Source organism: Mirounga leonina, unplaced genomic scaffold (assembly GCF_011800145.1).
Source record: "Mirounga leonina isolate KUSES-001 unplaced genomic scaffold, KU_Mleo_1.0 Mir_197, whole genome shotgun sequence".
NCBI lineage: Eukaryota > Metazoa > Chordata > Mammalia > Carnivora > Phocidae > Mirounga > Mirounga leonina.
This window is the reverse complement of record NW_023270494.1, coordinates 13,631,862-13,659,167: the sequence shown is the minus strand read 5'-3', so window position 1 is coordinate 13,659,167 and position 27,306 is coordinate 13,631,862. Positions and strand designations below refer to the sequence as shown.

General features: G+C 39.9%; 1 protein-coding gene across 1 annotated transcript; it reads right to left on the bottom strand.

The window, feature by feature from the left end:
* Nucleotides 1-513: 513 nt before the first annotated feature.
* On the bottom strand, nt 514-24,654 carry NOL11 (nucleolar protein 11). The gene is made up of 18 exons (XM_035026234.1): nt 24,441-24,654; nt 22,387-22,500; nt 22,205-22,261; nt 19,911-20,059; nt 18,707-18,764; nt 18,257-18,401; nt 15,751-15,939; nt 14,005-14,081; nt 12,008-12,131; nt 11,293-11,381; nt 10,570-10,638; nt 9,924-10,108; nt 9,650-9,775; nt 9,271-9,501; nt 8,565-8,643; nt 7,563-7,655; nt 1,576-1,683; nt 514-1,413 (listed from the first exon to the last, which is right to left on the bottom strand). The coding sequence occupies exons 1-18, from the start codon at nt 24,579-24,581 to the stop codon at nt 1,297-1,299; spliced, it is 2,151 nt and encodes a 716-aa protein (XP_034882125.1). The 5' UTR covers nt 24,582-24,654; the 3' UTR covers nt 514-1,296.
* Between the last annotated feature and the right edge of the window lie 2,652 nt (nt 24,655-27,306).

Sequence of the window (27,306 nt, the reverse complement as noted above, 5' to 3'; positions counted from 1 at the left end):
CTGTGAAAGAACCAGTATTATTTATTTATAAGGACATATATAGAAACTCTACTATGAAAACCTGCATTTTTTATTTCTGCTGAGAAGTACTGCATCACTTTAAATTGAGCAAGAAGTCCTATTATATAAAGTGAGCATGACAGTTAATATATGGGGTTCCCTTGTGATTCCTTTCTCTCAGGATTAAAGAGAGATTAAGCAGACTGAGGAAAAGAAGCTGTCTGTTAATTGCCACAGTTGTAACTAAAGTTTACAGAGAGTGCCTGAGCTAAAATGAAGCCTTTCTCTAATGCAAATTACGTTAAGCAATTGGGATTCTATAACTCTGGGCTCTACAATCACATTTGAACTTGTATTTCTGCACTAGAATTTACAGGAATTTTTGTCTTTAACATATTTTAACCCTTCAAGTTAGAACAGGTTTTCAAAATTATTTACTCAACAGAGACTTGCACAGCTCAGAAGTGTTTCACTTATTTATAGGGATCTTAATTCATCACCTGAAAAAAATGATTTCATTTTTAACAAAGATGTATTTGAGTTTATTTTCAAGAAACAAAACACCCATTTCATCTACATAAAATCCCTCATTTGTCCTAAATCCAAAGAGTTAAAATGGGAAATTCTATGGTCAATCAACCTATAAAACTATTTTTAGAAGAGACTTTTTTACTATTTAGTAATACAAAAACCTAAGTTACCAACTAATCATGAAGATAGTCTCAGAGATACTAAATAGAAAGAAGTATTGTTCAACTCCTGAGTATGTGAAGAAGGTAAGTGGAAGTAGGTAAAGGACAGAAGAAGGTGGCAGAAGAGAAGCAATATGCCTGCACAAAGACCGTCCCCCACCCTGCTTACAGAAGTCACCTCCTTTGTCACTTGGGAGCACAGACATGCCGGGACAGCTTCTGACTCTGATAAAACTACATTCATCTTAGAATCACTGTTTCAATGGTGATTTTTTTTTTAACTAAATGAAGAACTAATCAAAACACACAGTAAGAAATTAGATTTTTATCAATACACAAATAAGTTTACTTAAAATCAGCTCAGTTACATATTTAAAAAAAGTTTCAGAACCTCTCCCCACCACTGTCCATAAACTAAAATAGGTTCACATGAAACCTACAGTCCAACTTAGGCGCATCAGTAAGTGATGGTCCAGGTACTAGCTGACACATCTCTCTTGTCACTGAGAGACAGTCACAAACAAAACACATTTCTTGCCTGGATGAGTAGAAGAATTCACATAAAAGAGCTTCATAAAATGTCTATGAAGGAGAACTGGTAATATCAGAAGAGTTCCAGCACTTCAATTGAATATAATTCTCTATTGTTCTTTTCTTGACTTAGTTTCTGCAGCTCACGAAAACTTACTTCAATCTTGTTGAGCTCGGAACAAATGCATATCTAAAGAAAAAAGTTTCAGAGTAACTTTTACCATAACTTCTACAAGAACAAATCCTCCATGACTACCTATAACTATTCCAAGATAAAAATTTAAGAATAAATGATAATTTAAGTGATACCTGGGTACCAACGAAACTCAGTATATATCAAATAATCACAAACCTGGGATTTCACAAACTTGTAAAGACTCAACAGTAGCCTTTTTGCTTCTGGTATCATTACCACAACAGTAAAGTTCGCATCCAGAAGTAGACATATCCAATCCATAATCTGAAGACAAACAGGAAAAGGAAAGTTAAGATTTTATTTATTTATTTTTTAAAGATTTTATTTATTTATTTGACAGAGAGAGACACAGCGAGAGAGGGAACACAAGCAGGGGGAGTGGGAGAGGGAGAAGCAGGCTTCCCGCTGAGCAGGGAACCCGATGCAGGGCTCGATCCCAGGACCCTGGGATCACGACCTGAGCCAAAGGCAGACGCATAACGACTGAGCCACCCAGGCGCCCAAGTTAAGATTTTAAATTTAATTTTAGGTTAATTCATTTTACAAAGTCCAGAATTACATCCGTTATAAAAATTAGTCTTAATGTTTAGGGGCGCCTGGGTGGCTCAGATGGTTGAGCGACTGCCTTCGGCTCAGGTCATTGTCCTGGAGTCCCGGGATCAAGTTCCACATCGGGCTCCCTGCTCAGCAGGGAGTCTGCTTCTCCCTCTGACCCTCCCTCCTCTCTCTCATGCTCCCTGTCTCTCATTCTCTCTCTCTCAAATAAATAAAATCTTAAAAAAAAAAAAATTAGTCTTGTTTACAAAAATCTAAACATTTAAGTTTAGAAATGGAGTAATTTCTAACCAATATAAAAAACTCTTTTTTGATTTACACTTGCTATTTTACAAACATAAGTGAATCTTTTTCATAGCATTAATCAGTAAAAAGAAAGCCAGAGTGATATTTAATCCAAGAAAGAATGAGTACTTTTTATTAAAAAAATTTTTTTAAATTGGGGCTCTTGGCTGACTCAGTTGGTGGAGCATGAGAATCTTGATCTCAGGGTTATGGGTTCAAGCCCCATATTGGGTGTAGAGATTACTTAAAAATAAATAAATAAATAAATAAATAAATAAAAAATTGGCAGTTAACAAAAAAACAACCCACTCATCTCCTATTCTGAAATATACACAATGCCCCCAAAATAGGGTGTTGTGTATTAAAGATGAACTACCATGAACTAAAATTCGTTACTATACATTTATTAAAGTATTCTACACAGTTCTACATCTTCAGATGGTGTAGTTAACATGCAAATTATCATTTCTCATGAAAAAGCATTAAGGAAACTGATTTATCCATCTGGGTGGAGAGGGGAAGCCTGATCCCTATGAAACTCTTTACACCAAAATATATTTTAGATGTATCAAGGAATTAAACACAGAAAAGGACACCATGAATGTACCAGGGAAAGAAAGGGTAGTTATTTTTATTTTTATATTCTCAGAGTAGGAACAGCCTTAAGCATGACATAACCATAATGAAGCCAAAAAGGAAAAGCTTAATAATTTAAAGAATTAAAATTTAAAGGGGCACCTGGGTAGCTCAGTCAGTTAAGCGTATGTCTTCAGCTCAGGTCACAATCTGAGAGTCCTGGGATTGAGGCCCATGTTGGGCTCCCTGCTCAGCAGGGAGTCTGTTTCTCCCTCTCCCTGTGCCCTCCCCCACCCCCCATGCTCTCTCTCTAAATAAAAAGATCTTTTAAGGGTGCCTGGGTGGCTCAGATGGTTAAGCGTCTTGCCTTCAGCTCAGGTCATGGTCCCAGGGTCCTGGGATGGAGTCCCGCATCAGGCTCCCTGCTTGGCGGGGAGCCTGCTTGTCCCTCTGCCTCTCTCTCTCTCTCTCTGTCTCTTATGAATAAATAAATAAAATCTTTAAAAAAAATTTTTTTTAAATATGTCTTTTAAAAAAATAATTAAGGGGCACCTGGGTGGCTCAGTCGTTAAGCGTTTGCCTTTGGCTCAGGTCGTGATCCCAGGGTCCTGGGACTGAACCCCACATCAGGCTCCCTGCTTGGCAGGAAGCCTGCTTCTCCCTCTCCCACTCCCCCTGCTTGTATTCCTGCTCTCGCTATCTCTCTCTGTCAAATAAAAAAATAAAATCTTACAAAAAAAAAAAATTTTTTTAAAGAATTAAAATTTAAAAATGAAATTAAAAATTAAAAACTTATCTATGGCAAAAATTACACTGAAAAAAGTAAAAAGTGATAGGAAAAAAGTACTTATAGTACACTCCACAAAAAAGGCTAACTTCTTTGGGGCGCCTGGGTGGCTCAGTCGTTAAGTGTCTGCCTTCGGCCCAGGTCATGATCCCAGGGTCCTGGGATCGAGCCCCGTATCAGCTCCCTGCTCCGCGGGAGGCCTGCTTCTCCCTCTCCCACTCCCCCTGCTTGTGTTCCCTCTCGCGCTGTGTCTCTGTCAAATAAATAAAATCTTTAAAAAAAAAAAAAAAAGGCTAACTTCCTAATACAAAGAGAATTCTTTATTAGCCAAAATTAAAAAGACAGAAAATGCTATTGAAAAATGGACAAAGAACCTAACATGGCAGTTCAAGAACTGGGCTATAAATAGGCTAGAAAAGATGGTCACAAACCCTTCAGAAAGGTACTGGCATTTTCAAAACTAAACATGTGGGACACTGGCTGGCTCAGTCAGAAGAGCAGACTCTTGATCTCCAGGTTGTGTGTTCTAAAGCCCCATGTTAGGTGTAGAGATTACTTAGTAAGAAGAAAAAAAAGGGGGGGGAGAGGTTGATCATTAAAAAAAAATTTTTTTTTTAACTAAAAATGTATGTATTCGTCATCTAGTAATTTCACTTGTGGGAATTTACTCCACAGGTGTTTTCTCATAATTACACAAGAGTATCTGTATAAAGATGCTCACTGAAGGTTTGTTTAAAATAGTAAAAAAACTGGGCGCCTGGGTGGCTCAGTTGGTTGAGTGGCTGCCTTCGGCTCAGGTCATGATCCTGGAGTCTCGGGATCGAGTCATCGGGCTCCTTGCTCTGCAGGGAGTCTGCTTCTCCCTCTGACCCTCCCCCCTCTCATGTGCTCTCTCTCATTCTCTCTCTCTCAAATAAATAAATAAAATCTTTAAAATAAATAAATAAATAAAATAGTAAAAAAACTGTAAAAAACTTAAATGCCAATCAACAGGGGACTGATAAATTAAAAACTATCCACAAAAATGAAGCAGTATGCGTAAAAAGAATGAGGCAGGGGGTGCCTGGCTGCCTCAGCTGGAAGAGTGTGCAACTCTATCTGAGTCATGAGTTTAAGCCCCACACTGGGTGTAGAGATTACTTTAAAAAAAAAAAAAAAAAAAAAAGAATAATGCAGATGTATGTTAACTGCTCTAGAAAATGTCCAAAACACAGTACAGAATGAAAAAAGTGAGGTTCAAATAGCATGCATACTATGATCTAATTTGTGTTAGAAAGACAACAGGAAGATAAATTAGGGTATAGAAAGAAAATTTCCACAGAGGGGAGGGGGATGGAGGGATGAGGTAACTGGGTGTGTGTTGGGGAGGGCATGTGTTGCAATGAGCACTGGGTATTATATAAGACTGATGAATCACAGACCTGTATCCCTGAAACAAGTAATACATTATATATTAATTGAATTTAAATAAAAAAACTAAATTTAATTAAAAAAAAAGAAAATTTCCAGACAAAAACAAACTTTTTCTTTTTTTTTTTTTTAAGATTTTATTTATGTATTTGACAGAGAAAGACACAGTGAGAGAGGGAACACAGCAGGGGGTGTGGGAGAGGGAGAAGCAGGCCTCCTGCCGAAGCAGGGTGCCCGATGCAGGGCTCGATCTTAGGACCCTGGGATCATGACCTGAGCCGAAGGCAGATGCTTAATGACTGAGCCACCCAGGTGCCCCAAGAAACTTTTTCTTTTAAAGGTTTTATTTATAAACAATAAATAAATAAAGGTTTTATTTTTAAGTAATCCCTGTACCCAACATGGGGCTCGAACTCACAACCCCAAGATTGGACAGTAGCATGTTCCACAGAATAAGCCACCTAGGAACCCCAAAAGAAACTTTTTTTTAAAAAGATTTTATTTATTTGAGAGAAAGAACGAGCTAGAGAGAGCTAAAGCGCATGGGGGGGAGGGGCGGAGGGAGAGGGAGAAGCAGACTCCCCACTGAGCAGGGATCCTGCCACTGGTCTCGATCCCAGGACCCTGTGTTTATGACCTGAGCCAAAGGCAGACACTTATCCAACTAAGCCCCTCACGCCCCCTAAAAGAAACTCTAATGTTAGTTATCCCTAAGAGGCACTACAGGAGTGGAGATGCAACCTTTGGTATTGTTGGAATTTTTGACTACGAAAGTTAACTAAACAAAATTTTAAGTAGTCAAATTAAGGGTTTCAAACACTTAATTAGGGTAACATATTCTTAGACCACAATAAACTTTTTAAAAAAAATTTTTAAGTAATCTCTACACCCAACATGGGGCTCGAACTGACAACCCCAAGATCAAAAATCACATGCTCTCCTGACTAAGCCAGCCAGCTAGCCAGGTCCTCCTAACCACAATAAACTTTTTAATGTTTTAAACTGCTCAAATAAATACTATATTTAAAGAGTACCAAGAGATTCTTTGAAAACATTTTTTTTTTTTTTTTAAGATTTTATTTATTTGAGAGAGAGAGAATGAGAGAGAGAGAGCACATGAGAGGGGAGAGGGTCAGAGGGAGAAGCAGGCTCCTTGCTGAGCAGGGAGCCCGATGCGGGACTCGATCCAGGGACTCCAGGATCATGACCTGAGCCGAAGGCAGTCGCTTAATCAACTGAGCCACCTAGGCGCCCTATTCTCTTGTTCTTAAGAGATTAGGACACTTATTATCACCCTCTCCCAAAGAAGCTAAGAAAATTCTTGAAAAGGGTTACAATAAAGAAACAAGAATTTTTGGGCGCCTGGGTGGCTCAGTTGGTTAAGCGACTGCCTTCGGCTCAGGTCATGATCCTGGAGTCCCTGGATCGAGTCCCGCATCGGGCTCCCTGCTCGGCAGGGAGTCTGCTTCTCCCTCTGACCCTCCTCCCTCTCATGCTCTCTGTCTCTCATTCTCTCTCTCTCAAATAAATAAATAAAATCTTAAAAAAAAAAAAAAAAAAAAGAAACAAGAATTTTTTTTTAAAGATTTATTTAGAGAGAGAACGTGTGAGACACGCATGCATAAGTTGGGGGAGGAGGAGAGGAAGAGAAAGAGAATCTCAAGCAGACTCTGCGCTGAGTGCAGAGTCTGATGGGGGGCTTGATCTCACAACCCTGAGATCATGACCTGAGCTGAAATGCTTAACCAACTGAGCCACCCAGGTGCCCCAAAGAATCAGGAATTTAAGATGTATTTAAGTTCTTTAGTATAGAATTATGGCTCTAAAAATCTACCTACCAAATTGAGAGATGCTCCCCACCTCTCACTCCACTGGTTTGTATATATGGTGAGGGAGAAGGTTCATATGAACCAGAAGACAAAGGGAAATCAGTAACTGAATTCCAAGTTCTGACATTATATATAACATTTTTTTTTTTTACAGTTTTCCCAGTACCAGGTCAAATTAAAAAGATTATCTCATACCTATGTTTATTGCAGCATTATTTACAATAGTCAAATTATAAAAGGACCCCAAGTGTCCATCGACAGATAAATGGATAAAGAAGAGGTGGTACAAATATACAGAATTACTCGGTCATTAAAAAGAATGAAATCCTACCATTTGCAATAACATGGATGGATCTAGAGGGTATAATGCTAAGCAAAATAAGTCAGAGAAAGACAAATACCATATGATTTCACTCATATATGGAATTTACAAAACAAATGAACAAAGAAAAAAGAGACAAACCAAAAAAACAGACTCTTAAATAGAACAAACCATTGATTACCAGAGGACAGGTATGTGGGGGGATGGGGTAAATAGGTGAAGGGGAGTAAGAGTTCACTAATCATGATGAGCACTGGGTGTTGTATGAAGTGTTGAATCACTATATTGTATACTTGAAACTAATATAATACTGTGTACGTTATCTATACTTGAATTAAAATAAAAAATAAAAAAATAAGTTAAAAAATGATTACCTTACCTGGTTCAGGGTTGGAGGGTGTAGCCCAGGAAGAGTCATAGTAGCATTTTCACTACACTTCAGATAAAGGAAATACAAATACTGGAGAAATAGCTGGGTAGGAAGAAAAAGGACAATTTATCACCTTGATAGAAAAACGTTCTCTCTATATAAAGCTAACAAAGAGACTGAAGAATTTTAAGAAGCTACTGAATTTAATTATACATCAAACAAATATGCTAGACATCTGGGGACACAAAAATGAATAAAATGCAGGCTTTGCCATCAATGAGGAGTTCATCTGGTTGGGAGCGGTGGCCGGGGAGCTTATTCTGTTTGTAAATAATAAGTAGAAAAGAAAAAATCCGTCTCTCAGCAATTTTGTTTCTACTTAAAAACAAAAAACACCCAAAACATGTATCTATACATAAAACATGTATGTATGTATTTTAAAAGTAATCTCTACACCCAACATGGGGATCGAACTCACAACCCCGAGATCAAGCATCACATGCCCTACCAACTGAGCCTGCTGGGCACTTGTTTTTAGCTTAGATGGATTACGGGGCCTTTAGCTTAGATGGATTACCTGGCCTTCAGCTTAGATGGATTACCTGGCCTTCAGGCTTGGCACTAGGAACATGCTAAGATCTGCCAACCTAAAGTCACTCGTCTCCTAGGCGCAATTTTTCAGCGTGGGGGCTGGGAAAACTCTTATTCACATGAAAGAAACTGAGAACCTTTCAAATGCCCTAAAGCTGGTTAGAGTTAAGCAGTAAAATTTAAACCAGAAATAAGGGGCGCCTGGGTGGCTCAGTCAGTTAAGTGTCTGCCTTCGGCTCAGGTCATGATCCTGGTGTCAAAGGATCGAGCCCCGCATCAAGCTCCCCGCACAACAGAAGAGTCTGCTTCTCCCTTTGATCCTCCCCCATCTGGTGCTCTCTCTCTCAAATAAATAAATAAAATCTTAAAAAAAAAAAAAAAAACAGAAATAAAATTCTATAGATGTCTAAGAACACTTACAGTGACATGTTGTGCCGGGATGTCTTTCAAGTGAGGCAGAAGAAACATTTCGCTATAAGCTGAATGAAGAATTGCATTTCTACTTAGGACTAAAGGAAAACCTTGTTTTAATAAATAAAGGCTTTTCTACTGAAATTATGAGTAACTCCCTTCCCCAATGATATCTCTTCTAAATTTATAGGAAGTTTTACTTTTCTCAAAGAGCTCTATCACTGACCTTTCTCATAAATACTAGAGGTCACTTGGAATATTTCACCCCTATAACTGGTATTTATCCAGAATACTAATTTTTAGAATCGATAAAGTTTCTGCCTTCACAAAGCTTCTTTTTTTTTTTTTAAAGATTTTATTTATTTATTTCAGAGAGAGAATGAGAGAGAGCACATGAGAGGGGGGAGGGGCAGAGGGAGAAGTAGGCTCCCTGCCGAGCAGGGAGCCCGATGCGGAACTCGATCCTGGGACTCCAGGATCATGACCTGAGCCGAAGGTAGTCGCTTAACCAACTGAGCCACCCAGGCACCCCACAAAGCTTCTTAAATCAGGCTTAAGTAAGTTGTTTGCATATACTCCATTTTCCAGCAGAAACTGAAAAAGATGGAAAAACAGAAAAGCAAGCATTTGAAATGATCTATTTACTCCCTAGGTACTGCATGGCACTTGACTGTAGGTAAAGAGACAAGGCCAGGGAAACTATTTCAAAGGATACAGCAGAGCTGCTCTCTTTGGTATCACAGGGCACGAAGTGGTCTCCTCTGCTGCGTCCCGAGGCTTTTCATTTAACTCCCGGTCACAGTTCTCACAGTTTTCCTCTTCAGGATTGAAGCCATTGTGAAGAATTTCTGTTTGCTCTTCCATCTTCTCCTCTTGCACAGAATCACTATAGTCAGAAACTGATTCCATATTGATTTCTGCTTCTTGAAGACTGTCATCACTCATGCTACCATGTTAATTGAAAGTGAGAAATGAATCCTTATCACTGCATGATCTCACTGGAAAAATGTTCATTTTGTAAGCAGTTTCAGAAATCAAGTAATGTAAAGGATTAAAAATCACTAACGAAAAAGGACCATCAACTTCTAACTTACCTCAAGAAAATTTTTAAGCAAGCACAGGTGACTGACTCAGGAATGTCAGGGAACTGCTGCAGACAGAGCTGCAACATCTGCACATCTGCTTTCTCTAGGGCAACCTCCATCAAGCCAGGACACAAGCTAAGACAAAACAACGGGACTCATTTTTGTATCTTAAGAAAAATCTCAATCACAAATACTGTATAAGCTTTTTCAGAGTATGAAAATTAGTAAAAAAACAAGGTCAAAAAAGTTATGCATATCAAGTTGGGCATACAGAAACACTTACCTGTAAGAAAGCACATGTGTTTGGATAAGCTGCATCAAAGAGTTCCGGGGATAAAATGATGGTTCTGCTTTATGTCTTCCCAGAAGTTCTAATACTATGTCCCCAATAACAGTATGAAAGTCAGGTGTCTGCTTAATAGCCAAAAATTTACATAGTTCTACTTCAATGTGTTTTTCTGAATCTTTCTGAAAGGGCAGAAGTAACAGAGTTCAGTCTGGTACATTAAGGTCACTCTGAACTTAAAAGCTCCTAGCTCAACGTTTTCTTAAATCATTAACAGTATTCATGCGCTGCCATGAAATTGGAGTTGATGCTCAATTCACTACACAAAGACAAACTACAAAACACAACACAAAACAAAACACAATGCCAGGGTTTAGAAATCAAATTCTTTAAGAGGCTAAGTTACAAATATATTCATTGCAAAGGGGAAAGAGAGAGGGATGAGGCCACCACCATTACAGTGACTTCACAAAATACTTAGAGCCAAATAAGCCGAAGTACTGGAGAGCTCTGACAACCTTAATACACTATACAATTGTTAGCTACAGATATAAAAAATGATCATAAAAATTAGAATGAAAAGTAGATGGGATTTCTTTTAACCACCTGAGTTGATTTTTCATGTTTCTAATATTGTACTTACCTTTATAGTTGACAAAAGTTGTTTGGACGCTGGAGGCTGTACACTCACTTCAATTTTTCTTCTCCTTAACTGGAATTAAATAAATTGGTTAGGATCTCAAAGTGTCCTAAAGAAACTTATGCTCTAATCAAAAACTTCTTAAAATACTTTCATTTTGTTATAGTGAAAAGTGGGTTTATCTCAACTAACTTAAATACCTTTAAGACTTTTAATGTTTTTGTTTCTTAAGCAGAAAATTTCTATACTCAGGAAGGCATCATTACTAATTGCAAACTGTGCATTTTCACGCCTATGTCTTACACAAACACATGCCCATAAAAATTAACTACTAGACAACACATGTCATTTCTGGATAAAAGATGTCAGGTTACTGGGTTCAAGATTCAAATTGCTGTCACTAAGATCAAAACTATAGGGGTGCCTGGGTGGCTCAGTCCGTGGAGCGTCTGCCTTCAGCTCAGGTCATGATCTCAGGGTCCTGGGATTGAGTCCTGCATGAGGCTCCCTGCTCAGCAGGGAGTCTGCTTCTCCCTCTCCCACTACCCCTCTCCCTAGTTGCGTGCATACGTGTGCTCTCTCTCTCAAATAAATCTTTTTTTAAAAAAAAGATCAAAGCTATAAGCGTTGTAGAGATGCAAATCATTAAGGTAATTCCACCTTTTTCTTTTCTTTTTTTTTTTTGCATATTTGCATTAACATTTCTATTTCAACTACCAAACTTACGATTCTCTTCGACTGCTCTGAGTTCTGGGATCCAAGTCCATATCCCTGAGATGTTTCCCAGTTTACAAAATGAGGCACAGTCTGAGGGCCTAAGAAAACACAAAGTATACAATTTCTGGAATTTTTTGACCTACTAGATTTAGCCAACCAAAGAACAACAAAAAACCACCACTTGTGCACAATTTAAGAGAGGCTTTAACGATCACTGAATTCCCCTGAGAACCCCAGATCAGTACGTTACAATACAGTCTAAGGCTATGCGCCCAGCAACACTAAGCCAACAGATGAGACCACTGGTAAACCCAGGAGGGTAAAAGTATTCATGATTTTGTCTGGGGGACTCTCCCATTGCCCCTGAAGTCAGAACACTGGTGTTAAAAACAGTGTAGCTCTTCAGCCTGCAGCAATACCTGCAATGTAGACTGTTCCCAGGGTAGATACCTGGGTCAAGGAAACTTCAAAGAACAGTGTCAAATTTCAACATCAAAAACGGGCTCTGTAAACTGATGGTTTTAGAAATCTACATCAAACTGAAAGTTAATAAAATGGTTTATATTAATAAAAAACAGAAGGTCCTGGGGCGCCTGGCTGGCTCAGTCAGTACAGCATGCAGCTCTTGATCTCAGGGGTCATGAATTCAAGCCCCACAATGGGTACAGAGGTTACTTAAAAAACAAACAAACAAAAAATAAAAACTACAAACAGAAGTTCCTACCTGGATCTTGACTATGCTTGAGTTTTCCAAGAGCACCTGCTAATGAAGATACTTCACACTTATATGGAACCACAGTAAGAAATTTTCCATGTAGCATAAATAAATTTTCCCCATAATACCAGAGCTACAAAAAAATGTTATAAAAAATGTAAGCAATTTTTTTTTTCGCTTCTAAGATCTGAGCTGCATTTATAACAATAACTTACGGTATGAGCAATCTTAATATAACAAAAATGACAAAACAAAGTTAAGCAACTTTCCAGAATAATCTCACATGTACAACTTATTACCTGGGTAGGTTTACACAGCTCTTATTTTTGCCCACATCTGAATAAAGCATAATTTAAAGGACACTCTTTACTCATAAAAATCTGATCAATATATGCATTTAAAATAATTAATTAATTTATTTTTAATTTTTTTTTAAAGATTTTATTGGGGCGCCTGGGTGGCTCAGTTGTTAGTCCCTGGGTCCTGCTTCCTGCTCGGCGGGAGGCCTGCTTAGGCCTGCTTCTCCCTCTCCCACTCCCCCTGCTTGTGTTCCCTCGCTCATTGTGTTTCTGTCAAATAAACAAAATCTTTTATTTATTTTAAAGATTTTATTTATTTACTTGACAGAGGGAGACACAGCGTGCAAGGGAACACAAGCAGGGGGAGTGGGAGAAGGAGAAATAGACTCCGGGCTGAGCAGGGAACCCGATGCGGGGCTCGATCCCAGGGCCCTGGGATCACGACCTGAGCCGAAGGCAGACGCTTAACGACTGAGCCACCCAGGCGCCCCTAATTAAATTATTTAAAAGTAACACTGCCACTGTTATACATCTATTAATGTAATAATTACTAAGGGGACCGTAACAGGGCACTCTGTTAATGACGTACTAGATGAAAAAAGCAGAATTTAACGTTGTTTCTATCTTATCATTCCAATTTTTAAAATAGTAAAATATAAGACAGATATATGAACAAAAAGCTTAAAGGAACATGGAAATCAAACAAGTTTGTTAGAGTGGTAGAACTGTGAATGGTTAATTTTGTTATTATTTGTTTAAATATAAATTAAAACTATATTGTATGCTGTGAAATCCAGTCTCCTTATGCTCTAATCACAATTATTTGTAACATCATATTGTCTTGATTACATTTTATTTATATATGAATATGCATTCACTAAACAACCAATCCTTTCTGAGCACCTCTGACAGACAGACACTGAAGATAAAATGGGTAACAAAATACACAAGGACCCCTGCATCAGAAAGTTTGGTCTGGTTGGCTAAAATTTTAACTCTTCAATAATTCTTATGTAAGGGCCGCCTGAGTGGCTCAGTTAAGCGACCAGCTCTTGATTTCGGCTCAGGTCATGATCTCAGGGTCTTGGGATGGAGCCCCATGGTGGGCTCTGCGCTCCTCAGGGAGCCTACTTGAGATTCTCTTGCTCCTCTCTCTCTGCCCCTCCCCCTGCTTGTGCCTGCTCTCCCTCTCTTTCTCAAATAAATAAATCTTTAAAAAATTGTAATTCTTATGTAACTCCACGATAATGTTTACCATATAACCTAAAAGACTAATTTATTAGGAAAAGTAACAGTCCTAGCGTATGGTTCAAAATACAGAAGTAGGGGCTCCTGCCTGGCTTAGTCAATAGAGCAAGTGACTCTTGATCTCGAGGTTGTGAGTTCAAGCCCCACACTGGATGTAGAGAATACTTGAAAAATAAAAAATAAAAATATTTATAAACAAATACAAAAATAAAAACATCAAACCAAAGAACAGCTATGTTTTATTTACTCATTGTTCTCCCTTGATCTAAAATTGCCTATAACTGAAAAGTGACAAACTTAACAGAAATTGAAACAATAACCTTGCAGGTAAAAAATAATTCTCAATTTATTTTAATCAAAAACTGCCAAATTATTTAAATCTGAAGTCTCTTCCTTTATACTACATTTATCACGCACAAAAGTAACTAAATTTGAAAATCCCCAAAAACAAAAACTTACTTGACCGCTGGTCCCCTGTGGTAGCTCTTTGGAAGTCTGTAGTGTTTGAAACTTTGTGTTCCATATGGAGAGGCATTCTATAAAATAAGACATACAAATTCAGATGTCGTGCCACATATAAATATGTGACGCTGAGGATGGTGGGGAAGGAAGTGGGTAGACTAGGGAGAGTCATAGTTAAACACATAAGTCTTGCTTTATGAGGTATAAAATGAGTAATAACGACAGTGATTGCCACAGAAACTCAAGGAAATGAGATCTTACGACAAGAAGTGGACATGTGTGAGGGAAGAGGGCATATGGCATATCTACGTACCTTCCCCTCAATTTTGCTGTGAACCTTACACTGCCCTAAAAGCATAAAGGGTTAATAATAACAATCATAATAAATTAGTAATAAATGTTGATATAGAAAGGGCTCTAGGACCTCTCAGGTAAGCGAATAAATAAGGTGCACAAGTGTTCATGGTATGCTACCATTCACATAAAAAGAAGAGGAAAGAAAAATAATAGTAGTATTTGCTTGTACACATGTGAAAACACTCTAGAAAGAGACATAGGAAGCTCTAACAGTAGTTACCAGGCTTTGAGGGTTAGAGCAGGAACCAGAAAGAGGGATGATGGTGGGAGAGAGAGAAGCACAGCATGGTAAAGTGACGAAACACCAGGACTGAAGATCAGTAAGGTCTATAGCCTAAGTAAAGAGTCCTTCTACTTAGTTATCCAATACCTATCTGCTAATTTGTAAAACAGGAGTGTTATTAGTAACCACTTTCTCTCCTAGTATTGTGGGAAGATTAAATGATACAAACAACAAGATAATATACGTAAAAGGCTTGGCACAGTATAGCTATGCTGTAACTAGTAGCTCCTATCTTAATAGTAAGAGGGAGAAACCTAAGAACAAAGTACACAGATGAGGACAGGCAGATTAAGTGTACAGCAGGGAGCCTGGGCTGAATAAATCAGAGGATTCTTGCTCCGAAATTGAGAAAAGAGACTGGAAAAAGTGGATGGGGGTCTAGACTGGGGAGAGCCTGAATACTAGACAAAAAGATTCTGAATTTCATAGCACTGCCTGAAAGACCCCACTCTCGCGCTGGCCAGAACAAATGTGTTCTTTGTGACAGACAACGAGTGTGTGTGTGCGCGCGCGCGTGCGGACGGGTATTTGGGGGGCAAGGTGAAGTGAAAATGAGAAGGATGCTCTGAAGTCAGAGATGAAAAAGCATACTAGCAGTCCCTGAATTTCAAGATGTCCAAGTCCAGTGGATTTCCTTTCTGCTGAAATGTCACCAGACTATGAATTTGAATCCCTACCACAAGGCTTACCAATGATCAAATGCCTATGGGTTGGCAGACACTGGCAGTTTTTATTCCTTTAAGACATTAGTCATGAGCAAGGTAGTGATACAAGGAAATGTGTTAAAAAGATGGGACACCTGGCTGGCTCAGTCAGTAGAGCATGTGACTCCTGATCTCAGGGTTGTGAGTTTGAGTGCTGGGTGTAGAGATAAGTAAAAATAAATAAATAAAATAAAATAAAATAAATTTAAAAAATAATTAACGAATGTAAGATGAAATCACAGACCTATTCAAGGAGAGTTAGGAAGCTACAAAAATAATTTGAGTATGACACTAGAGAAAATGAGTAAGTGATAATAAATAAAAAAGAAAAAGAAGACTAAAGGGTACACTTTGAAGGAAAAATCCAAAGGACTTCTTAATTGAACAGATTTCAGTCACCCTTGGAAGCTGGTAGCGGTGGTCCTAGGACCGCTAGGTGATCTTTATCCAGGACGGTGAGTGCAACACCATTTCGAGCATTACCAGACACCACAGTCTTGAGCAACAGTGACCTAACCACCCTCTGATTTTTTTCTGGGTCACTTGGATGTATTGGTATCAAGGTTTCATATATACATCCATCAGAGCCTGTTGGAAACAAGTATTATTCATTATCAGTTGAAGGACAGTTCTCCATCTGTTACAGTTAAAGGTACTAGGTTGTTCATAAGTTGTACCAATTTGATACAGGATACACCCAGAAAAATAAACAAATTTAACAATCACATCGCTCTATGCTTTCCCTTAAATTGCACTACAAACCTCAAGTTGAGGGAGGAATATTATTAATAAAACTCTCACTAAGACATGTCACAACAGCTAAAGACTTACAATAACTTAAAATATGAGAGGGACCTGCAGGAAGACAATCTACTCACTAAAAGGATATACCTCACATTCAAAATTAATTAGCCTTCTGGTCTATACATGACATTTCTCGTTAATGTATCACCCTGAAAACCGTAAGGAATTACTGTTTTTTGGCATGTCAATTGAATTTTGGCATGTTATTGTGGTTCTAGCTATGTTACAGGAAGATTTTATGACCCTTTGGTTCAGACTCCCTTATTTCAGTGTTCATTCACTAAGCTAAAAACTTAACTTGTAAACTTTCATTTAACAGTTAAGTATATCTGGGGCACCTGGCTGGCTCAGTCGGTAGAGTATGCAACTCTTAATCTCAGGGTTGTGGGTTCAAGCCCCATGCTGGGCATGAAGCCTACTTAAAAAACCAAACTAAACCAAATCAAGCCAAACCACTAAGTATATCTTACAGATTAAACTATAAGAAAACCAGTCCCTTGGGGCGCCTGGGTGGCTCAGTTGGTTAAGCGGCTTCCTTCGGCTCAGGTCGTGATCCCAGGGTCCTTGGATCAAGCCCTGCATTGGGCTCCCTGCTCGGCGGAGAGCCTGCTTCTCCCTCTACCTCTGTCTGCCGCTCTGCCTACTTGTGCTCTCTATCTCTGTTAAATAAATAAATAAATAAATCTTAAAAAAAAAAAAGAAAAGAAAAGAAAACCAGTCCCTCTTAAGCAAAGGCATTAAGTGGATTCCAAAGACCTTCTAGATAAGATAAATGATGGGAACTTTTTCTTAATAGCCATTGCAAACATTTGCACATTAAAAAACTTCACAGATTTTTTAACTGGGGTGGGAGGAAAGGATAACTGGGTGATGGGCATTAAAGAGGGCACCTGATGTAATGAGCACTGTGTGTTATATGCAACTGATGAATCACTAAATTCTACCTCTGAAACTAATAAAAAAAAAAAGACAATAAAAAGATTTTTAAATTGTGATAATATGGAAATAATGTCCTTGTTTTTTCCTCCCTTAATTCTCTCAAGACAACTCCAAGAGGAGCCATAAAGGGCAGGATGAAGAGGACACCACAAGGCATTTTTCTTTTTCCTAGTCACCTAAGATCAGGGTTATACTTTAGACCATTTGATAGAGATAATCTACAAGGCATCAACAAATCTATAAAATGCTGGCTCGCATAGGCCATTAATGCTTTGTTAGATTCCTTTAACTCACCTGCCTCCACCACTGTTCAAAGAAGGGTACCCTAAATGTTAAGGCTAGAAAAGAGAATTAGAGGAGTCACTCAATACCAACCTTAGTTTTATTATTATTTATTTATTTTTAAAGATTTTATTTGAGAGAGAGCACGCGTGTGCGAGCACAACTAGGCACAGTGGCAGGCAGAGGGAGAGGGAGAAACAGGTTCCCCACTGAGCAGAGAGCCCAATGCGGGGTTCGATTCCAGGACCCCAGGATCATGACCTGAGCCGAAGGCAGATGCTTAACGGAGTAAGCCACCCAGGGGCCCCTTATTTTATGCTTCACTAATTACAGTATCAAAGAACCTGGCCTTATGATGATAAAGATAAAAGATTATTTTTCCCTTTTTTGTTGGTATTATATTATTATTTATTGCTTATGATACATCTTTTTTTTTTTTTTAACAGATTTTATTTATTTGAGAGAGAGAGAGCAAGCACAAGCAGGGGGAGAGGCAGAAGGAGAGAGAAAAGGAGAAGCAGACTCTCCGCTGAGCAGGGAGCCTGATGTGGGGCTCAATCCAGGACCCCAGGATCATGACTTGAGCTGAAGGCAGATGCTTAATGGACTGAGCCACCCAGGCACCCCTTATTTCTGGTTTAAATTTTACTGCTTAACTCTAACCAGATAAATCTTAAGACATAAAAGTTACCTACAGAGAACCACTGACTTAATCATGACCAGATATGGCAAAGTGCAAAAAATGAAGGCACAAATGCTTGTAAGAATGCATGTGAAGGAAAGTGCTACAATAGAAAACTGCAAAAAACCTAGGACTCTAACTCAGAAAACCCACCATCCTTTATTTACAATCGCTGCAAGTTTAAAGAAAAATACTTACTTAATGACATCAAAGAGATGAATTTCCGATCCACAGATGCACTGAAACTCTGTATAACAGATTTTTCTTCTTGTCCAAGTAAGAGCGTGTATTTGCTTAAGGTACGTGAGTTAAACATTTGTATGTAAGCAAAGTAATTTCCGTGCTGCACATAAAAAGGTTATTTTATTTAAAAATATTCCCATTTCAACCAACTATATTTAAACGTTAAAGCCACTTGTCACTCTCTTCTAATTACTTTAATGAGTGCTTAAAAACCTCTTGTCCAATTAAAGTAAAAACGTTATAAAAAAAATATTTCTTCATAACCAGATTTTTTAGTATTTAAAAAAGATACACAATAAAAAAAAATCTTCCGAGAGAAATACTAAAGCCCAATTTTAGTTTAAAAATAATATATGTGAATTTGAAATGTCACAAAATAGGCCAGGAATGAAAGCTATCACTTACTTTTTCAGTAATAAAGATTAAAACAGGATGCCTAAATACCATGAAAATCTTTGTCCACCTAAAAAAATAGGAAGAAAAATTATAAAATGCCAAATCACCAGCTGAGAGAAACCTATCAATCTAAATTTCAGAGAATATTTTCTATTAAATATTTTTTAGAGTCAAAGAGATGTCATGGAACTTAATTCAGGGCTTCAAAATACACATCACACAGAATTAGTAGGCATTTCTCTGTCAAATGAATTTGTGGACTAAATGCAAGTGGCTGAACTTCCCAGAGCTTTGAAGACCACGTGAATTGTAAAGTTCCAAAGGGGTGGGTGTGTGACAGTATGCAGTGTTATTCAACTTATTTGATCCCTCCCCTCCCCTTTTTCAGTCACTTTTGGGACTAGTGCTCTGAGGAAAACATTAGGATCTCACCCGCCTTCTTTAAGTGACAGAGGGATATGAGGTACAGGGAGGGTAAAGGGCTTGTAACCAAGGCTACATAGCCAGATTCTGGCAAAGTGGCCATCAGAACTCAGGTCATCTACCTGTATCCCTTTTTCCTAAAGATTTCCTCCAAACACAGTTGCTCACACATTAGAGGCATTCAACAGGGCAGTCCAAGGTACACCTGACCGTTGTCCACATTATTCACTAAGTACAAGCCTTCCCTCTGACTTTTAGAAATTGAGCTTGCATCAAGTGGGCCAGGAGAGGCAGCAAGTTAACTAAACAGGAAACATGATAAAATAATGGGGTTTGGAGAAATGTGAAATCATGAAAATTTGAGTCATTTTCCCAGTTTTTTTCCAGAATCTGGGAAAAGCAGGGTGCTCAAAACACTATCATGATGTCACTAACAACAAACTGTACTTGTCCTCAGGGGTAAGGGTTCTGACCTTGGCAGTCAAGGCAATATAACAGAAACAGAGGTTTTGGTCTCATGGCATTACCCACTTCATCTTCAAATAACTTACTATCCAGTCTTCTGTCATCAAAACAGGAGTCATATAACCCTACAGTTTCCCCAATGACCTATTATTCTAGAGGTTTTTGGAGGATGCTAATTTGGTCAATGGCATATAAATGGTTTTTAATTAAGCTTTTATTAGGTTTATAACCAAAATACTTTTGAACAAGGGAAAGAATGTTACAAAAAACATGCACAGTTCATTTTTATTACAGAAAAAATTCACTTACAAGTATTGGAACTTACTTAATCACTTCTTCATCAGAGATAACAGTTTCAATTTTCTGCTGGGGCTCTGCAAGCAAGGCCTCTAAACCACGAACAGCACCTTCCTTGAAGAGTACTAAGGGTTCTGTCCCTTGTATTGAATGTATCCTATATATCTCAGCTGGCAACTAGAAGAACATAAGAATACAATGTTTTTAAAACATTCTAAAACAGCTGCTACCTAAGAGAATAAGGACATTTATAGAAAGCTTATTTTTTAAGAACTGATTTGTTTTCATTTTGATTCAGCTTTATATGGTTCCAAAGTCAAATGTACAACATAGGGCGCCTGGGTGGCTCAGTTGGTTAAGCGACTGCCTTCGGCTCAGGTCATGATCCTGGAGTCCCTGGATCGAGTCCCGCATCGGGCTCCCTGCTCGGCAGGGAGTCTGCTTCTCCCTCTGACCCTCCTCCCTCTCATACTCTCTGTTTCTCATTATCTCTCTTCCAAATAAATAAAATCTTAAAAAAAAAAAAAAAAAGTACAACATAAAACATACACAGAAGCCTTTTGCTCCTATTCTGCCTACCCTATCCCCTGCTCTCCCCTGAAATCATCACTTTTCAAAGATTTCACTTATTTATTTTTAGAAGATTTTATTTATTTATTTAGAGAGAGCATGGGTGAGCAGGGGGAGGGGCAGAGGGAGAGAGAATCTCAAGCAGGCTCCGTACTGAGTGCACAGCCCAATGTGGGACTTGTTCCCATGACCCTGAGATCATGACATGAGCCTAAATCAAGAGTCAGACACTTAACTGACTGAGCCACCCTTAAAGTCATCATTTTTATGCATTTTTGGTTTATCCTTCCATTGGGAGTGCTGGAGGTTAGGTACAAGCTGGATCTCCAAACCCTGAAGGTGGGGAGCAGTAGAAACGAAGGCAGTACTGCAGTTTCAAGCAGTCCTGGTGCTAGGTAAGGACTGGTGCCGTCATTACAACTACAGCCTGTAAGCCCAAGAAAAGAAGTTAACCCCACTGTAAAATTAAGGATCGTGTCACTGCAAGGTAAACAAAAAGACGAGGGCCAGCAGACAGCACAGTTAGCTAGACAGAAGTTTCAAGGGTCCAAGGGATAACTGCCATTATATCTCAATCAGTTCTATTATGCGCCACTTCTAAAATTTGCTAATTATATTTAGTTAGACATTCAGAACTGGAAGGGACTTTCAAGGTTACCCTAGTTTGAGACCCTCATTTTATAAGTAAGAAAAATTAATTAACACTCTTTAGGTCAGGGGTGCCTGGGTGGCTCAGTCTATTAAGCTTATGACTCTTGATTTTGGCTAGGGTCATGATCTCAGGATTATGAGATCGAGTCCCTCGCCTGGCTCTGTGCTCTGAGGGGAGTCTGCTTGAGATTCTCTCTCTCCCTCTTCCAGGCACCATCCCCCCACCACCACTTGTGCGTGCTCTCTCTCTCAAATAAATAAATCGTTAAAAACACACACACACTTTAGGTCATCAGTAGAAAAGGCACAGTTACTCAAGGTTCTTTCTTACTGCATTCTGTGCACTCTAAAAATATATAATGTATAAAATTGGCAGGGTCTGTTCTACCTATTTTAAGAAAGGGCACAGTGAAGTTCTCACATGGGACACACCATAAACATCTAAACTCATGGAAAAAAACTGCAAATATATCATTCAGGAATTATTTAAATCCTTAATCTCATGTAATAATAAAGTTTCTATTTTCTAATATATTAACTCATGAACTAAGATGTGTTCCAAGATACGAATGAAAAGCTGATATAACTTTTATGGTCACTTTCACAGATGTATTTAAGATAAGCAAAATACTACATTACAAATTATTCCATCTCACCAATAAGCTAACAGACACATTAGAAAATCCAAAGACTAATGTGTGAGCCTCGGTGGCTCAGTGGGTTAAGCATCTGCCTTCGGCTCAGGTCATGATCCTGGGGTCCTCGGACTGAGCCCTGCATCAGACTCCCTGCTCAGCCGGGAGCCTGCTTCTCCCTCTCCGCGCTTATGCTCTCTCTCTCAAATAAATAAAAATCTTTAAAAAAAAGAGAAGGGGGCGCCTGGGTGGCGCAGTCGTTGAGCGTCTGCCTTCGGCTCAGGTCATGATCCCAGGGTCCTGGGATCGAGCCCCGCATCGGGCTCCCTGCTCCGCAGGAAGCCTGCTTCTCCCTCTACCACTCCCCCTGCTTGTGTTCCCTCTCTCGCTGTGTCTCTCTCTGTCAAATAAATAAATAAAATCTTTAAAAAAAAAAAAAAAAGAGAAGAAAAATCCAAAGACTTACTGTAGCTTTAAATACTTTATCCAGGTTTACATCTTCATTACTCCATATTCTCAAAACCTTAAATCAACACACACAGGTTAAAAAAGCATTCCAATTTCTACTTATATCTAACACAAATAGTTAATAAATCAACATTTGATTTCTGTTGTATATGTTATTATATAAAAAGTTTTAAAACTCACCTTATTATCATGTACAACAATATACTCTCCAGTTTGAAAGTTGCACACAGCTGGACATGTTATAATTTGACCTTGTTTCACTGACCAGCTTCCCAAGGGTTTCTGATCAGAAACCTAGTAAAATCAAGATAACATAAAATATTCAAAAAGTCAATTTCAGACATTACAAGCAATTAAATTTACAATCAAGACAAAGAAAGAATTAAAATAATAACATTTAAGGGCAGCTGGGTGGCTCAGTTGTTAGGTATCTGCCTTCTGCTCAGGTCATGATCCGGGGTTCTGGGATCGAGCCCCGAATTGGGCTCCCTGCTTGGCGGGAGCCTGCTTCTCCCTCTCCCTCTGCCCCTGCTTGTGTTCCCTCTCTCGCTGTCTCTCTCTGTCAAATAAATTAAATCTTTAAAAAAAAATAACATTTAATAAATTTCCTAAATTAAAAAAGTAAGTAGTCACAAAAAGACAAACACTATACGATTCCACTTAAGACAGAAAGTAGAATGGTGGTTGTCAGGGGCTGGGGAAATGGGCAGTTATTGCTTAATGGTACAGGGTTTCAGTTTTGCAAGATGAAAAGAGTTTGGGAGATGGATGGTGGTGATGGCTGCACAACGTAAACATACTTAATACCCTGTACGGTACACTTAAAAAACAGTTAACATAGTAAATTGTATGTTGTATGTATTTTACTACAATTAGAAATATAAAAAACTTGGGGTGCCTGGGTGGCTCAACTGATTAAGTGTCTGCCTTTGGCTCAGGTCATGATCTCGGGGTCCTGGGATGAGCCCCCCATCGGGCTCCCTGCTCAGCAGGAGTCTGCTTCTCCCTCTCTCAAATAAGTACATCTTTAAAAAATATGTAAAAAACTTTTAATAATTAATTAAAATGAAAATATAACTGGACGCCTGGGCCTGCCTTCAGCTCAGGTCATGGTCCTGGGGTCCTGGGATGGAGTCCCACATCAGGCTCCCCCTGCTCTGCAGGGAGCCTGCTTCTCCCTGTCCCTCTGCCTGCCACTCCCCCTGCTTGTGCTCTCTCTGTCAAATAAATAAAATCTAAAAAAAAAAAAGGAAAAGAAAAAAGAAAATATAACTAAGTTACTAAAAAAAAAAAGTAAATTAGCAACACTTTTCAGTAAATAGTACACTTAAAAGAATGGGATTCCACTGTGCCTTGGAACGGGGGCATGGGAAATTGAGTAGGTATAGCTGGGATCATGCCAATTCCAGTCACTGTATTTTCATGCAGGAATTGCAAAACTTTTAAGTCCACTTAACAGTGGAGGTAAAAGCCAACAGTGTCATCAGAAAGACTCAAGACCAGCAAACACTATAGGAAATGTTGGCAACCTGTTCCAAAACTTCAAAGTAGATAGCTAGCTTCTTAAAGACACGGGAAACTATGTTCAGCAGTCCAGATAAAAATAATTACTTTCTATGAGACCACTAAAAGCAAAACTGTTAAGGAGTGGTGAGTCAACAGTTTGGATAAAAAGGGGGCGGGACCTACAGAGCCTGCCCAAGACTCAACTCCAGGATTTACAGCGTGTAGTTCGTTGGCAATAGACACTCACTCGGAATCAAGATTCCCATCAAGCTACTAAGAAATCAAATAAAACAATCTGCAAACCTTTTTTCCCCAAAGGGGGGGGGGAAAGTGTATGGGCACAAAGTTAAACCACTGTTCCCACGCTGCCGGTCATTCTCTCCCGCCCAATCTCTGTTCAACCCTTCTGCGGACAGCTGGGAAAACAGAAACCCCGGGAGGGGATCTTAGGGCCATCTCCGGGAGATGCGAAGCGCAAGCACAGGTTTTCCTTTCCTTTCTGAGTCTAGCCCACGTGCACTCAGACGCTCTGCCGCCGGCAAGTCGGAAATATGCCTCTTTCTCCAGAAGAACAACCGACTCCTATTCTAGACCTCATTTAGCGCCCGGGAGAGGCCAATAAGCCGCTCGACGATCTTTCTGAAGCTGTGAGAAACCTGCAGCTCTGGCTCCGTGCTCAGAAAGGGGCGAGACCTCAGCGGGGGGCTCTCCGATCACATCACCCTCACCTTATAGAGGATGACGGTCCTGCCGCCATCCGTCACTAGAAACTGGTCTGTTTTGTCGCTCTGCTCCACGCCTAGGAGTCCGTTAGGCCCGGCACCCAAGGGTACCGCAGACAACGTGAATCCCTCTTCCAAGGCTGCCATTTTGGGCAAACCTAGAGATTGCAGCGCATCCCTCCCGACAGGCTTTGCGCTTTCTCTCGCGAGAACTAGAAACCCGACTGGCCAGACACTCGTCAAATGAGAAACCTGCTTGCCGAGCCGGCGACCTCCGGCGGGCGCGGCTGGCGTGCCTGGCTGTGGGCGCCGCCGGGTGGGCGGAGCCGGGACGTTGCTTGTAGGCTCCGCCTCCCAGCCACGCCCCTCAGAGTCCCGGATGTACTTCTCCGGAGAAAGGGTGGCGGGCTGGGCATCTCTTACCTGTTGTGTACGGCCGCGGCAGCTGCGGCGCGCTTTTCCGCTAAGGATTTGAGAGGCTGAAGGGTGGGCGTGGCAACTAGGCAAACAAAAGTAAGCTCCTTTTTCGTTTGTTTTGTTACTTTAAGTGAACTCTTTGGAAATTCTTTTTTTTTTTTTTTAAGGATTTTATTTATTTATTTGAGACAGAATGAGAGGGAGGAAGGTCAGAGGGAGAAGCTGCAGGACTCGATCCTGGGACTCCAGGATCATGACCTGAGCCGAAGGCAGTCGCTTAACCGACTGAGCCACCCAGGCGCCCCTCTTTGCAAATTCTTACCGCGGCCTCAAGAAAACAGTGTGCTAAAGAAAATAAATGTACCTCCTTAGATAAACTCTTGATAAAGTGCTGTACCTAAGTGAAATGCCTAATCCCCCTGCTTCTCAGAGCTTCCCTAGACGTCTAGGATCCGTGGCCTTTCGGACCTCCCATTTGTCTCAGCCTCCTTTTGTTCTCTGAGCCCAAGGACAAAGCGATCTCCGGCTAATGAGAACCTGCCAGGTGGAAGCTGAAGTCGGAGGGTCGGTCCCCTCAGGCAATTTTTAGCAAGACATCATTTCTGGGAGAGAGTTCTAATGTAAACGGGGTTGATTTAACTAGTAATGTAAAAAATCAAGAAAGATAAGTAGTTCATGTTCTTAGGGAGAAACCATCTAAATAAGCGATTACTAAACAATACTGTACTGTGTTGCCGTCACATGGCAAAATTTAAAGTAAGCATCCACACAGATCGGATCCCCTTGTGCGCGGCAGTTCTTCATGGCTACAACACTACAGTACTGGAAAAAAGAGAATATTTAGCTATTGAAAAGAAATCAAGGGTGCCTGAGTGGCTCAGATGGTTAAGCGTCTGCCTTCGGCTCAGGTCATGATCTCAGGGTGCTGGGATCGAGTCCCGCATCGGGATCCAAGCTCCTTGGGAGCCTGCTTCTCCCTCTGCCTCTCTCTCTCTCTCATAAATAAATAAATAAAACCTTAAAAAAAAAAAGAAATCAAATACCATAAATTTTTTTTTTTTTTTAAGTAGGCTCCACACCCATCGTGAAGGCCAACACTGGGGTTGCACTCACAACCCTGAGATCAAGACCTGGGCTGAAGAGTCAGACACTTAACTGACCGAGTCATCCAGGTGTCCCAAATACTATACATTCTTCATTGGGCTAACAGACCTTTTATTTTTTAAAGTTGCCAAAGAATTTGACTATGAATTTATGGCCCCTTTGTTGGTTAGAAAAGAAAACTGTAAGGTTCAGTCCATCTTGGCCTTTGTGAGACCTTCCTTTTCCTCCCAGGACAATTAATCAGCCTCTCTACTGAAAATTGTTTGGTACATACTGCCCGAGGTTTGATCCCAGGCTAGACATTTCCTCCTCCTCCAGGAAGTCTTCCCCAACTCTCTGGGACTGGATTAAATGATTCAGTGCACCAATGTTATTGTAACATGTGTTATCCAGTACTGGGATGGCCTAGTTACTCATATGTCTGTCCCATTGTGTTTTATTTCTTTGAAGGAACTCTGGATTTATCACTAGTATCTGGCATAATGCCTGTCCCATAAATATTTGTGGGACCAATGGATAAACAGTGAAAGCTTATTCATAATTTTGAATTTGTGCTTTCCCTTTCCTTCAGCTTAAAGACTTTATTTATTCTTTTTTTTTTTTTTTAAGATTTTATTTATTTGACAGAGAGAGAGACACAGCGAGAGAGGGAACACAAGCAGGGGGAGTGGGAGAGGGAGAAGCAGGCTTCCCGCGGAGCAGGGAGCCCGATGTGGGGCTCGATCCCAGGACCCTGAGATCATGACCTGAGCCGAAGGCAGGCGCTTAACGACTGAGCCACCCAGGCGCCCCTATTTATTCTTATTTTTTAATGATTTTTTTTTTTTTAATTTGAGAGAGAGCACAAGTGGGGGAAAGGGGTAGAGGGAGAGGGAGAAGCACACCCCTCACTGAGCAGGGAGCCCCACGTGAGATTCGATCCTATGACCCCGAGATCATGACCTGAACCAAAGGCAGATGCTCAACTAGCTGAGCCACCCAGGCACCCCTAATTTTTTTTTAAATTTTTATTTATTTATTTATTTTAGAGAGAGATCGAGAGCACAAGCAGGGGGAGTGGCAGTGGGAGAGGCATACTCCTCACTGAGCAGGGAATCTGCTTAAGATTCTCTCTCTTCCTCTTCCTCTACCCAGCCCCCCTAAAATAAATAAATAAACCTTGAAAGGAAGGAAGGAAGGAAGGAAAGAAAGAAGAAAGAAAAGAAGGAAGGAAGGAAGAAAGAAAGAGAAAGAAAGAGAAGCGAGAAAGAAAGAAAGAGAAAGAAAGAAAGAGGGGCGCCTGTGTGGCTCATTTGGTTAAGTGTCTGCCTTCGGCTCAGGTCATGATCCCAGGGTCCTGGGATCGAGTCCC